Source organism: Oreochromis aureus, linkage group 14 (genome assembly GCF_013358895.1).
Source record: "Oreochromis aureus strain Israel breed Guangdong linkage group 14, ZZ_aureus, whole genome shotgun sequence".
Taxonomy (NCBI): Eukaryota; Metazoa; Chordata; class Actinopteri; order Cichliformes; family Cichlidae; genus Oreochromis; species Oreochromis aureus.
Window position 1 is genome coordinate 18600861 of NC_052955.1, and position 14784 is coordinate 18615644.

Consider the following 14784-nt stretch of genomic DNA (forward strand, 5'->3'; position numbering starts at 1 on the left):
AGTGACTGAGCGAGAGGCAGGAGAGGGAGGAAGCCTTTCAGTAGATGACCGAGACACAGAGGGAGGAGGAGAGAGAGAGAGAGAGAATCCACAGGACGTGAGTGCCGGCAGCAGAGGAGGAGGAGGGGGGGAGCTTCCAGACTGGATGACTGGATGGGCCCAGCAATGCCTTGATGGAGCATGGGCCAGGTTTTAGGATTCTCCCACTGCCGTGAGTCTGCTTTGGTCCTTCAGCTTGTGTTTCAGTGTTGGGGGCGTCTGCATTTGCTTATCTCACCTTTCCATCATCTCTTATATTCCAGCTCAGTATCTTTTCCTGCTAACTGCTATGAGCATCGTATGTGTTAGCTCTCCCCCTCCCTCCTCTCCTGCATGCTCTCTGTTCCTCTCTCCTGCTCATACCTTTGATAAACACATGGCTTAATGGAGCGGATGCAGTGCAGAAGCAGATTGTTTGGTTGTTGTTATCTAGCGTTGGATGGCAGATGTTTATTTGGCTGTGTCTGAGAGGGCTTTTCAGCCAGGCATGTTAGGCATGCAAGTTATTTCAAGCTGCCACAAGCTTCTGTTGTGCTTTCATATCTGCCTTTTATTTCAGCTTTCTGACAGAAAATGGGCACGATGCTCTCTACATTTAAATTAAAGTGGCTGCTTATTTGCATGTGCAGACGAGAATATGCTGCTTCGTTCCACTCCCTGGTTTATTTATTAGCTAAAGTCATGCTGGCTGTCTAATGTAGTGAAGGCCTTTACTGCTGCCAGTACAGCTCTGCAAGGAAATGAATCAATATGCTACAAAATGGTTGATATGCACACAGTTTTATGCTGTGTTGTTTTACATAGAGGTTGAAATTGCTGAGTAGGTTACCTCCCAGTTTTTTTTCAATGTGTACAGTCACAGTTTACTTATAACCCTTAAAACAGTGACTCATAGCGAGTTACTGCAATGCTTCTTTTGTGGTTTTTAATCACTGGAAGCAACACCTACGTTCAGTGTTTTTTAGGCTGCGAGCTCAGTGTGAGATGGTGGAAAGAATGGATTTACAGCAGCGTGCCTTAAACATTTCTATGTTTTACCTGTGGGTTCATGCAAAAGTTTCACTGTTTTCCTTTCAGAGGAATATGGCTCCGTGGCATCCACTCCAGACTCAACTCCTCCCTGCACTGATGGTAAGAAGCAGATACTTAACATCCCCAGAGATATTCAGTGGCAGAATGTCTACTCATTGATGCGTCGCCGTCACTGATGCAAGTTCAACTAAATGCACCTGTCATGCAACTTCTCTAACGCTAGCAATGAAGATCCACAGGTTAGACAAATGCTGATTTGTTCATTTTGCAAGGAGAGCTGTTTTTGCACTTATCAAAGAAGGCTTCATCTTTCGACTCCGCACTCTTTCTTCTCCCTGACATCAAATAGGATGCCTTGGAGCTTTCATCTGTCGTTTCCATTTAATAAAACTAAAATCTCTCTCCTTGCATAACACTGCACTAACACTAGTATCACCCCAGTGTCTTTAGATTATTTGTAAACTGGTTATTTTCCCAGCTTGTGTCCTGTTTCTTTGTCCCTCTCCGTTTTGTTGCTGTGTGTCAGTCTGTATGTTGAGGTCACATCCATCTTGTTTTTCTGTTCTTTCAGGTGGAAATGAGGAGTCAGAGATGTATGAGCTGCAAACGGCCAGGGAGTGGTCCGACGATGATGACGGGGGCGATGGAGATCCAGATGATGATGATGAGGGACTGGCTTCATCCCCGTCCATTTGGGGCACACCGCGTCAGAACTCCTTCGAGCAGACTTTCTCCTACATCGCTATTGCCGAGGCTGAAGCAGTGGGCACCTCTAGACTCCTCCGCGATCGACGCAGGGCTGGTTCTCGAGGAAGTCGCACTCCTCTGAGCCGCACGGACACCCTGGAAACACTGTTGGACTCCCCTGATGTAGACTGGGATCCTCAACCATTCCTCAGTAGAGAGGAAGAAGAGGAAACGTCAGAAAGCAGAGAGCATGAGAGAGTTGAGACGAGGACAGAAAGTGCTGGAGAAAGAAGGGAAAGGGAGCAACAAAGACAAACTGAAACTATTACAATTCAGCCCTCTCCCCAAAACCTGGACCCAGAACCTCAAGGGAGCGATGAAGGAGTTCAAAGAGAGGAGAGTGTTAACGAGAGTGTGGAGAATTCCCCTTCCATCCTGTCATCCCTGCAGCAGAGCCCCTCACAGATACTTCAGAGTGAGAATTATATGTGATGAGGTTGCTTCATTCTGTGTAGTGTGAAACTCTAAAATATGTAGTGTCTGGGAAGTCTCAGGATGCCCCAGTACAGAGATGATTAGCTTGGTTGAGGGAGCAGTAGGTTTTCAACCAAAAAAATGTAATGAGCTCTTTGCACAACTGACTTGTAATTTTAAGCATACTGAGCATTAGAGTAGATGTTTTACAAGTGTAGCCTGTATCCATAAATCACTATGAACTCTTATGATCAACTACAGATACAATACAATACAAAAAACTGGGTTTAGGACTGGGTTGTCATTGATTCTGTCAGTCAGCATAATGATCTTGTCAAAGGTCTTTTAAAGTCCTCATGTGATGTACAAAAAGATTATGTAGTAGCTGTTTTACCTTCATTTTATATTATTTTTACACTGAATTTGAAACATCTTGTAAAGGAGTCTTTCCAAATTTTACATTTATTGAGTATCAGTAACTTTTTTACCAGTGTTAGTTCTCAATTCCTCCTAACTGTCTCCAGCTGAGACTTTCAAATCTTTGTGTACTGAGAGCTTGAGTGATGACTTTGCCTTGAGTCATGCTCCACGTTAGGTGGGTCTGAGGCAGAAGTGATGACAAATCAAAATGATTGGACAATTGTAGCATCGAAAGGCCGCATACAACCAAGATCTATTTTGTAAACTTTATATGTGGAAATGGAAAGTGGATTTTTATGAATACATTTCATTACATATAAAGTTATTGTGCTTTAAATTAAAAAGTGAGAAAAAATAGCATGTATAAATAGAAGAGCAGTGGAACCCCAGATGTAATTTTTATTTCTACAGACTCTAAAATACCTAATTAACTACTCTAATCTAAACTACATTCAATAGTCTAATAGTCTCACATATCACTTGTATCTTGTGATCATGTTAGTGTAAAAGAGATTTTGTTTATGGTGAATGTTATAAAGAAAAATAGTGGTCAAATCAAACAAATCAGCATTTTTGTGCAAAACATAGTTGAGAATGCTGCTGTTTAGTTTAGCATATTCAGTGTGCTGTCATTACCATAGTGACACATTCTTCTTTTTCCCAGCAGCAGCAGCTGAGCCAGTATCTCCCGTTGCCAGGGAAACCATTTCAGTCAAGCTTCTCACATCTGTGCGACCGGGAGACCCAGCGTCATATTCGCCGCCTGCCATTGGCCTAAACACTCAGGAACAACTGGTCAGAGATCACTGGTTTTCAGCACTTAACCTAACAGAGGACTGGACAGCATGCACACACATAGCAGGTAGGGGAATAAAAAACCTCTGTCTTCTCCTGACCTCTGCCTCTTCTTCTCTTCTCTCGTTTAGCAAGATTCTTTTACTGAGCTCAATCAATACTTTAAAGAAAGAGAATATCAGGTTTCACTTTCTGCATGGACCTTCAGGAGCAGGCAGACAAAGATAACTGACCCTCTCCCCACCCCCCTGGAAGTCCTGGCTGTTCATGGCCTCCGTAATAACCCTCTCTTGGGATTTAAGGAGTGATTGGCTCATTGTGAGCAAACCATAGCTGGCATTGGCTGACTTCTCAGATACATGCTGATGTCAGCAACACAACAGAAAGAAAGATGTAGATAGTATGTGCAGATTTGTGGTAGTTTGCTAGCATTGTAGTGGTGAATTGAGCCTTGAAGTGGATCCTCTGTCAGAGTGGAGCTCGGTCTTATTTTAGATGACTGTTTGAGCGTTAATAAATGTGCGGTCAGGCTGATGAGAGAGATTAGGGTCCCCTGAATAAGTACTGCAAATATATCTATTGGAACATCATGTTTCTTTTGGTTTTCTGACTGCTTTTAGTAGCTTTGTATCAAATGTCAAATATTGAAACTGGCAATGAATAAATGACTGGGTTCTCTCGAACATTTCTAAATCATTCAGCTACTTTTAGTCAGTAATTTTAGCCCTTGTGCTGCTAGTTGTTTTTAGACATTTGACATCTTAAGCATTTGTCTTGTTTGTTTTGTCACATTAAATCGTAAGCAGAACTTATAACTCTAGAAAAACTGAAAAAGATGGGACCTGGTGACATAACAAAAAACAAGACACCCATTCTCCTGTTTCAGGCAATTTAAAATAAAAATAAATAAAACAAAATCCCAGTTTAAAGGAATGCATTCATGCATCTTTCTTTAGAGTTATTTTAAATGAAGTCAGAAGAGATCTAGTGTAATGGTTGCGAATCATCTCTTTATGGGTGAAGCTCTTGTATTCTCTAAGAGTGCTGGGCGGTGCTGCACATGAGATTATTTTGGGCTGTCAGGCCTTTGGACTGCTGAGCGAGCAGTGGGTGGCCAAAAACAGCTCACAGGGGTGAGGGGTACACAGAGAGAGAGAGAGGGGCAGAGGGTGTGAGGGGAAACGCTGGAGCGGCAACCAAAATGGCCAGTAAAGGTGAGATGCTCTGGATTGATGTGGAAATAGAATTTTTGTACACCTTTATAGGTGAGCTATAGGTCTAAGCTTAGTGTGATGAGCTGAGGGACAGCTCCCGCAAAGAGCTGTGTTTCATTTCAGTTAAATTGATGGCAGAGGAAAGCTGCAGATTCATGTGGTGGACTGTTCAGCTTTCTGACTGGCTTAGAGAAGGCTGGTCTGTCAGAGTCCTAAAGGTTTAAACTGAGTGGATTTCCTGCTGCTCGCTGGAGATGGGTGTTTCCATCAGCTGCAGGTGTGTTTGGCACTAAACTAATCAGTTGTTCAAATATAGCCACGTAGCCTCTTTATCAGTACCCTGGATTTAAATGAGCACCAGCCATTCAAATGACTATAAACTTTCAGTCATGGTTTGTAATATATTTGCCAGCTGGGTTCTCTTACTCTTTAGTGTTTCCTCTTTAGACTGAAGAGCTGGCACAGATGGAGATATTTCATTCTAAAGTAGTATGAGGTTTTGTGGCGACATGATTGAGCTGACATGACCGGGCACAAGTGAAATGGATTTTGGGGGCTGAAATGAAATTATGTCAAGTCAAGGTGGCATAAAACACGAGTCGGCCCTATTACTTCTGTTTGACTGGTTAATTGACAGTTGATTGACTGTTTGTTTGATTAATTATAATCAATAATACAGTAACATCCTGTATATCGTAGTTAAAGCACTGCAATTCAGCTAATGTGAATTGCACCATGTTTTAGCTCAGTACTTGATATATGGTGAACTGTGGATGCGCCTGGATAATAAATAAAAAAAAGACCAAAGCCCTTTTGTACCTTTTTTTTGTATATCTTTATTTGTACTCTTAATGTGGTCATTATAACCCGGGTTTTATGGGGTTTACTCACTTTTGGAGCCAGGCTCAGTTGTCCATAAGGTGCTGCAGTTCTTCATCTTAGTGAACTATAGTGGACTGAAGAATTAAGCTAACTTGTAACCAGTGAAATACTTCCTGTCATGTGGAGATTAAATATTTAATGCATGGGTGGGCAATTAATTTTGCAAAGGGGCCAATGGGACTGTTGTGGAGAGCCATACCAGCAACTCTGAACTCAATTCTGGTTAACATGAATTTTATCTATTTATAAGCTTATTGGTGCAGCCCTTCACAACAGTCCTAGTTTCTCATGTAGCCCTTTGGGAGAATTAATCCATTAGTTAATGTCTTAAGTAAAGTGACTGAAAGTGGAGCCCAACTGATATAGGATTCTAAGACCGATACTGTTACCGATAGTTGATTTAAAAGTTCAAGATTCCAATATATGTGCAAATTTCTTCTTTCTCTCTTTATGTGTAGTTATCTATTTATTCGTTTACTCTCTGACTGTTGTGTTTGTGGCACACACAGGAACACATGCCACAGCAGAGTACCCTCTGCTGGACAAACTATGCAATGTCAACACTCATAACATGGTTGAAGGGTGTTTCCCCAATTTCCTGTCTGCTTTTGAAGTTTTGATTTATCAGCCCTCATACATGCCAATGCAAATCGATCAACAAATAGCTAATATTATTTGTCTGATAAATTGGTCACGTTCTGTTTGAAAGGAAATGGCAAATAAATAAAAGAAATAAACCAACTTTAGGGGATTACAATGGGAAGTCACCTACATATATATATCTCCTGCCGTGTTTTTGCATATTTACTCTATACTAGTGTGTTTAGATAACCCTGAGCAAGTAATAGAGAGCAAGTAGTAAAGTACAAGTACAAGGTGTGTGAAGATGAGCCAAATACAATGTGTCTTCCATGGCCAGTTTTGGTGTCTTACTGCTGTTTATGTATTATTACACTAAACATGCATCCTGCTGTGTCTCCATGTGAGTGTCACTGTCCCGGAGTGGCAGCAGCACAAACAAACACAATGAACAGGTGTGTTCCAGGGGCATCATGGGTATTAATTGTGTGCAGTGATGTTTATAAATAACCCACCTGCTGTCCGTGCACTCTATTGAAAGAGGCTTCCCTTTATTCTAATGCTGAGGCTTAGCATTTCGCTGACTGACGAGTACAAAGTACCAGGTCTCTCCCTGACAATAATTACACAGCACAGGGACACTGCATTTACAGTGAGCTGTGTGATGGAATTTTAATTACTGTTAATTGATTAATCGTTTTCTGTAACATTAAAAATGTTAAGAGAAAAAAGATGAAGAATCACGAATTCTACTGTGTACATCAAAGTTGTTCACTATGGTACGCCATGACTCTGCAGACGCCTCAGTCTCCACGGCAGCTGTTGCTGGGTGACAGAGAGGGAAACTAACAGGGTGTGGAGAAGGGGGTGCCGATGTCCTGACGTCTGACAGCAGGTGCTGTGAAAGGCTCCATTTAAATTCCCCTCGACTGCTTGTTTCCCTCTTTCATCTGAGGGCTAAATTTAACTGGACCTAGAGCCTGATGTGTCCTCGGAGCTGCCCTGTGTTCTTTCATGCCTGAGGCCTAAAATCCCTCCTTGCCTCATGTCTTCAACCTCTCTGGCCACCCTTTCCAACTCTTTTCCTGTGCTCCAGGTGCTCTTTCAATGGTGATTCTTCAAAAATAAAAAAGGGATTAATAAGCCAAATGCTGAGGAGTTTAAATGATACAGTAGCTTTGTTAAAATCGAATATATTGTCAACAGCTGCCTGGACTTTTCAGCCACTGTTTTGGGGTTTTTCTGCTTCCTATTCTGTTGGCTCTATTGGTTTTTTTTTTTACCTTTTCTTTTCTTCGGTTGTTGTCAGAGGTGTACGTACACCCATCATGGACATAAATATCATGGTAATTTGGGGCTTTTGCTGAATTCATTAAACTGTTCTTTTTCCGGGTAAGCGTGATTGTACAGCTTACATCGTCAAAAACTTTACAAAGCTTGAATTGGATGCAAACGTTTGATTTTAATTTGGATTTTCTCCAATCCAAACTGGGTCAAAAGTAGACATACATGCCCAGTAATATTTGGTTTAATGTACCTCAGCAAGTTGCAACTTGACCAAATGCTTTTGTTGCATATCAACAAACTTCTGGCATATTTCTGGCTAGATATTTGACTGCTCCATGCAGAATTGGAAGAGTTAGATTAGGTTAGAAGTCGGGGGTTTGGGAAGTCCATTCTACAAGTTTAATGTTTGTGTTTGGGACTATTGTCCTGTTGGAACACACAATTGTATCCAAGTTTTAACCATCTAGCTGTTTTGCAGTGAAGTTGAAGAATTTAGAGGTAGTCATGCTTCATTATTTCATCCATTTTCTGCAGTGTACCAATACCACTGGCAACAAAATAGCCACAGATCATGATGCTACTACCACCATGCTTGATAGTTGGTACTGTGTTAGGTTTATTGTTTGAAAGCCTCACCTTTACCTATCCAAACATACCTCTTGTGATTGTGGCGAAACAGCTCAATCTTCATCTTGCCTGGCCATAAAATGTTCTCCAAATGACATTTGGTTTGTCCATGTGGGCAGCTACAAATTTCAATCGAGCTTAAAGGTATCAATTTTGGAGCAAGGGCTTCTGACTTGGTCAGCACCCTCAGTCAATGGCAATATAAAACTGGCTTTGCTGTGGACAGTGATGTTGGTGTTCCAGCAGTTCCCAGTTCATTGCAGGCTTGAATGGACTGTTAATGGACTGTTTCTGAATATATAACCAATTTCCCTTCCTCTAAGGGTGACAGTTCGTATCTTCTTTTGAACCTTGGCAAAGTGGTGACACATCTGAATAACTTGTACTTGGAATCTGCCCTCGTTTAAAATTGGCTCAGCGAGACCTTCCAAACTTATTTAAACCTACATTTCTCCTTTTTAGATCTTCACTGAATTCCTTGAACTTAGTCATTTTAATATGTGCTTTAAATAAATCATTTAGATGCTGGCAAAGCATTATTTAATACAAGATTTAAGTGAATGTATGCATGTTTGACCCCTCTACACCTCTGTGCTGTACAATCATTCCACCCTGGAAATCGAACATCTCAAAAAAATATTGTAAAAGTCTCAAATTTCCATGATATTTGTGCTTATGATAAAGCATGTAAATTTCTGACCACACGTTACACACGGTCTTGCCTTTTAGTGATGGACTTGATCTACTGGAAGGACACGGAGCGGAGTGGCATGGTGCTCACAGGGTTAGTGGTGGGATTGCTGTCCCTGTTCCAGCTCAGCATCATCACTGTGGTCTCCACAGTCTCCCTGGCTATCATGTGCTTCACCATCTCAGTACGGATCTACTACCAACTCCTCTACATCCTCAGCTGGGGTGATGGAGAGCATCCGTTCAAGTAAGATGCTGTGCTTTTATTTAGTGAAGGGGACTTGAACTTTGTTATTTTAGTTTTTATACAAATTAATATAGAATGTGCTCAAGACCAGGGGGTTAAGATAACAACTTTCATTCAGGAAACCTTTCTTTTTTCTGTTTGTTAAAACATACTTGAAATTTTGTCAGTTTTGTTGAATTTTCCTTACAGGATACTCATCTTGTTGCGACGCCTATTTATAAAATGATAGCTTTATATGTAAAATGGATTTTAAATAGCTGCTGATGACCTGGGAAATTTCAGAGATTGGGCAATTTAAAGGCTAGGATTTGAAAGTTATGACAAGTATTTGTGCTTGAAGGATTTAACTAAATCTGTGTGGAATCTGTGTTTTTAAGGAGAAATGACTCAGAAAAGACTCAAAAATAAATCCAGTGCAAAAAAATGTGAGACTAAATCTGACTTTTGTTGTCCTGTCCTATCAGGTCTTATTTGGACTTGGACATCAGCTTCAGTGGAGAGCAGGCTGACCTTTATATGCAGAAACTCATTGTGATGACTCTGTCAGCTGTTGACACTCTGAAGAGACTCTTTTTTGTTGGCAACCTTTTTGAATCCCTCAAGGTAAGTTAAGCTTTTTAGTCAAGTTACTTTTTTAAAATGATGTGTGTGTATGTGTATACCAGCTTCACATTTACTCTCCTAATCACCTGTCTTCAGTGATTTGTTTCGCTTTGTCCAGAACCTCTCCTCTCCATTTTTATCTTCATGTTATCATCATTAACCCAGATATCACTCCATCTCCGTAGTCCTTCATTTTGCTTCATCATCTGTCATCTTCCTCCCTGCCTCATCCCTCTATCATTGGAGGTTAGGTCATTGCCATGCCAACTGTTACTCTCATTTGCCCAGCTCAAAGCTGAAGCCTCTCCTCCTAAATAAGTTAATAGCACTGCTGGCAGCTGGCAGTCCCTGTGACATATTTTTGGTAATTGTTTGGAAGGCTAAGTGTCCCTTTGGATAAAGAACCCTTTCAGATCAAATTGAAATGCCTCACTCTTCTCATCCAACCCGTGGCTATGCCTCTCCTGCTAGCAAGGCTTTGCTAGCAGGAGAGATCATATTCATCAAGTCAAAAGCGGAAAATCTGCCAGCATCACATAATTAATGATTTATATAGTTTGCTGTGACGGCAAATGCTTTAGGTTTATGTCCTTTCTCTGAAAGCGAATGCATAAAGTGCCAGTTCTTAATTAGCCTTTGCCACAGTCATCACTGGGCTCAAGTCATTTCTTTTTTTCTTTTTTTCTTTTTTTATTTGTTCATTTCAGGCACAACAAAATACATATATTGAACATAAAGTGCACAAAAAAACAAAAACAAACAAAATGTACCTGAAAAGGAGTGGGATGAAGAAAACTTATTAAATCCCACCCCTATATTCACTCATCAACAAAAAACAATAAGCTTCCCGCAGCTACGCCCATCGTTGCAAACCAAACAAACCAAACCAAGCAAAACAAATAGAACCTTCATAACTGAATACAGAATATATTAATTATAAATTGCGTTACCACAGGTAACAGGCAATAATAATTACAAAGTAACAAACACACATACATATACATATATATCTACACACACATGTACATATATACACATACATATGCACACACTTTTTTTTTTTTTCCCCTTGGAATCCATACCAGCAATGGTAAGAGAACAGACATTACAGAGCACACTAAAACCATCATTGATTATACTGTGACCAGACCAACTGTTTGTAGAGGAATTTAAATCTATGAATATTTTTGCATTGTTTCAGTTGTAAACTCAGACTGTTCCAGATTTTCACACCACATACAGACACACAAAAATTTCAAATGTAGGTGTGTTCTTGAGTAATGCAAATGATACAAGTCTAAGAAAAGTTTGAAGGATCCTCTGAGGGGTCAAAATGGTCAGTCAAGTATGAACAAAAACTGTGTGATGGTTACTTACTTTTGATTAAATTTAGAGTAATTTCCACTTATTTCATAGAGAGTAGTATTAGACTGGGATAGGAGCTATTGATGCAGCATTCACTATACAACTGTACCAGTCAGTTACAGTATAGTTAGTAAACTTGACTGCCAGTATTGGAATAACATGCAGAATACTCTATTTTTTACCAGTATCAGTAAAACATCTACATAAATATGAAATTGTAGTTGTTAACAGCAGACAGAAATAACTCCTTTGCAATAAATGGTGAGTCAGCGTAAGCTGACTGAGCCCCTTAATCCCAGGACCCCCTGTTCTCAACCCTGACCTTGCTGGAATGTGGCATGACACACAGGGATATGTACTCAGAGACACCCGAGATAAGCTGGAGTCTCCTTCCATCTGACACAGAGTGTCCCATGTCAGTATCCTATGTACAGTGACAGAGCCACTGTGAAAAATGTGGGGAAAGAGTCATATCATATTGGGGGGTGGGGGTTATATTTTAAGCTTATTTTATCCATCAAGGAGAAATTATGTCAGTGACAATAATTTAATGAATTCTGTATCCTATTTACATAATACAGTGGAGCAAAATCAACAGTGTGTTAGTGTGATGGACTGTTTTCTAGCAGAAGGAAATTAAAACCAAATGGAGGTTTGCAGGAGGGTTTCTTGATAACAGCTTAACTTTCTGGTGAAAGCTAAAGTCTGTGCAGCTGTTTCTTTATTTTATGTTTATTCTTTTAGTTCCTGTTTCTGATGTACCTTGTGACATACCTGGGAGACCTGTGCAATGGCCTTACTTTGCTCATCATCAGTAAGAAATGCATATCATCACTGGACATATGAAAACTATTGATGCACTCTTTGTTTATCACTTTGGCAACTCTACTTTTTTTCCTCTTCTAGGTGTGATCGCTGTCTTTTCTCTGCCCCTTTTTTATAGACGACGTCAGGTAGCAACTTTTTTTTAATTTGTACACTCACTGATATTTAATGTCCACCATATCCTTTAACATTTTTCCCTTTTTCTGTTATATTCCAGGAGCAGGTTGATGGCGTTATTGCAAAAATCCAGGCCCACATTTACAACATCAAGGACATGTGAGTATGACGCCATCCTGTGGCTGAAAGGTGCCATCACCAACACAGTGGAGCTCATGATCTCAGATTCTTCTTTTTACTTTAAGTATGCACTAGAGCTGACTGCACAAAGTTTAATTCACACTGTTTAACATAGTATATAGTCTATAGCACTATACAGTCTATAAGAAGAATAAAGAAATATGCCAAATATATTCATTGCTGCATTACTCAGATATGTTTTTAACACTATAAGGAAATTAAATTTTGAACATGTTGAAAAAAAACTCTGAATCTTTAGGCACTTTGTTTCTAGCAGCCTGTTGTAGAAACACAGACATAAACGGGTATTTTTGAACAAAAAGGTGATTCTCAAAGTGCTGTTAGCTGAAAAGTTTCCACATATCTGCAAGTGTGAAGTGTGCAGGACAAAAGAAGACAGGAGTTCTTAAAAACTATCTGCATGAGATGTGAAAGTAGAAAAACTTAAATAAATTAGACAATATATTTTTAAGCTATGTATTGCAAACATAATGCCAGATATAGCAAATATGATACAAAGTCAAATTAATAAAAGCAAATAAATCTTAAATTAATTTTTGTTTTTAATTAAAAAAATCTATATTTATACATTTCTGGCAATTATGTCATGATTCAGCTTTAAAGGGTAAATAAATAGGATATTACTAATAGATTAAAAAAATAAATCCAGCAAAGACTTGAAACAGGACCTGAGAGATGCATCTGGCCCTTCAGCTGATCCATCGACTGTGCATCAGAAATGGTCTTAGGGGAAGGGTGGCTGTCATTCTTCAGGAAGGGAAGCAGGGAGAAAAGGCTGAGGTGTGCCAGATTACACAAGAACTGGACTGAAAATCAATGACAAATCCCACTTTACATTTTTTTGAGAAGGGACGCTCAAGATTTTGCACAGTACAGCTATTAATAAAGCAAACACCTTATACTTTACGTCACAGCATTTTGTTTCAGCTGGTCAGCAGGCTGAGACTAAACATGATGCTGAATGATTTGTAATAATGCCATTAATAATAATGATCATTAACTGGTTGTAGTGTGTATGCTCATTAGCTGCTAATTATTGGCCGAATGTTGAAGTATAGAGAGGTAGCTTTGAGATCCACTGTTAGTTTTGCATTAGTTTTTAGCTCTTTTTAGTTCACAGTGGGATCTCTGAATTTTTAATGTTCACAGCCTGGTTCCATCAACTTTTTTTTCTTAGTCAAAGAACCAGATGTGTCCTTGACCTTTTTTCCTGTCTTTTTTCCAAACGAGAAAATAAGTAGGATTAACAAACCTGGTTGTTGATCCAAACCACTAACAACCAAATTGGTTTATCCATTTCCCAGTCATGCCTTCCAAGCCCACGATAATATGCTGATATAGTTAATGGCAGTGACAGTATCACGCACACACAATGACAAGAAGAAATAGCAGGTAATCCGTATCAAAATGGCTTCAAGACACTAAAACAAACCAGGGGAGGGATCTAATGTAAGCAATTTAAAAGGTTTTACTATATGGCTAGTACAGGGGTGGGCAATCTCAGTCCACGAGGGCCGGTGTCCCTGCAGGTTTTGGATCTCACCTCGGGTCAACACACCTGAATCACATGATTAGTTCGTTACCAGGCGTCTGGAGAACTTCAGGACATGTTGAGGAGCTAATTTAGCCATTTAAATCAGCTGTGTTGGTTCGAGGACACATCTAAAACCTGCAGGGACACCGGCCCTCGTGGACTGAGATTGCCCACCCCTGGGCTAGTAGGACGAGCTAAGGGGACTAACAATGTTGGAATGTGTTCCTTAAACATAGGATTTATCTGTGGGACATACCTGTCTAGTTTCTGGCAGCACATTAACACACACTTAACAAAAAATAATGGTGGTGAATGATGCTAATTTTCACTTATTGTCACTTATGTCTCTCCCCTGTAGTCTTCAAAGACTTGTCCAGGGTGGTGGCCCTCCTCCTGATCCAACTCCTGGTGGTGCCAAACCCAAAACCCAGTAATCACTCATGGACAGCAACTTAAAGAGAAGCTACAAGAGTTACAGACTGTCACTCAGATGTCTTACATGGCAGTCTGTGCTCAGAGCTCCACAGAACAGAGCTCCAGAAACTGGGGAAGGGAAGGAAAGGGAGGTTATTTAAATAAATGATGAGGAGGACTACGCATGGTACTTCACACTAACTGTATCCAAGTTATAGGGGTTAGAGGATGGGGCTGAGATGATTCTGCTTCATGGTGAAATGAAGGTGTATGAATCCTGGATAGGACTCTTGCTGCTGGTGTCGAAGACGAAGAGATTCTGCAGCGCAGGTGATTGCGCATGACCATCTTTGGAAATATTGTTTTTGACATGTAAAAATAATTCAAAAAGTGTCTTAAATTGAGCTGTAGTCCAAAATGAGGTACAAGACCATAAAAGGGAAGTTCCCACGCTGACAGCTACACGCCTGAGTAAAGGGAATCGAGTCGTTGAGAGGATTTGTGCGAGAGGACTAATACAGGGGTCAACACAGATCACGGCAGCATAAAACTGGCAATTAAAGATGTGTGTGAAATCACATGTACATTTCTCCATGCATATTCATTCACATGACTGTTTATCTGTGTGTATGCAGGTGTGTATGGACGTTTCTGTGTGTGTGTGTGTGCATGTATGCGAGTAACTGACATAGAGCTTGCTCAAACAAAACTGTTACCCAGCAATTAAAGTCACATTTCTTAATTTTCCAAAA

At 40.2% G+C, this 14784-nt stretch overlaps 1 protein-coding gene across 3 annotated transcripts; it reads left to right on the top strand.

The window, feature by feature from the left end:
* On the top strand, positions 1–14784 carry rtn2a (reticulon 2a). Of its 3 annotated transcripts, XM_031732864.2 has the most exons (10): positions 1–211; positions 1117–1170; positions 1643–2233; positions 3317–3514; positions 8766–8973; positions 9438–9576; positions 11686–11755; positions 11848–11894; positions 11984–12042; positions 13977–14784. In XM_031732864.2, exons 1-10 carry the CDS (start codon positions 181–183, stop codon positions 14050–14052), a joined length of 1473 nt encoding a protein of 490 aa, XP_031588724.1. In that variant the 5' UTR covers positions 1–180; the 3' UTR covers positions 14053–14784. The 3 variants fall into 3 exon arrangements, with proteins under 3 accessions (XP_031588724.1, XP_031588726.1, XP_031588727.1); XM_031732866.2 differs by lacking the exons at positions 1–211; positions 1117–1170; positions 1643–2233; positions 3317–3514 and adding an exon at positions 4569–4661; XM_031732867.2 differs by lacking the exons at positions 1–211; positions 1117–1170; positions 1643–2233; positions 3317–3514 and adding an exon at positions 6060–6577.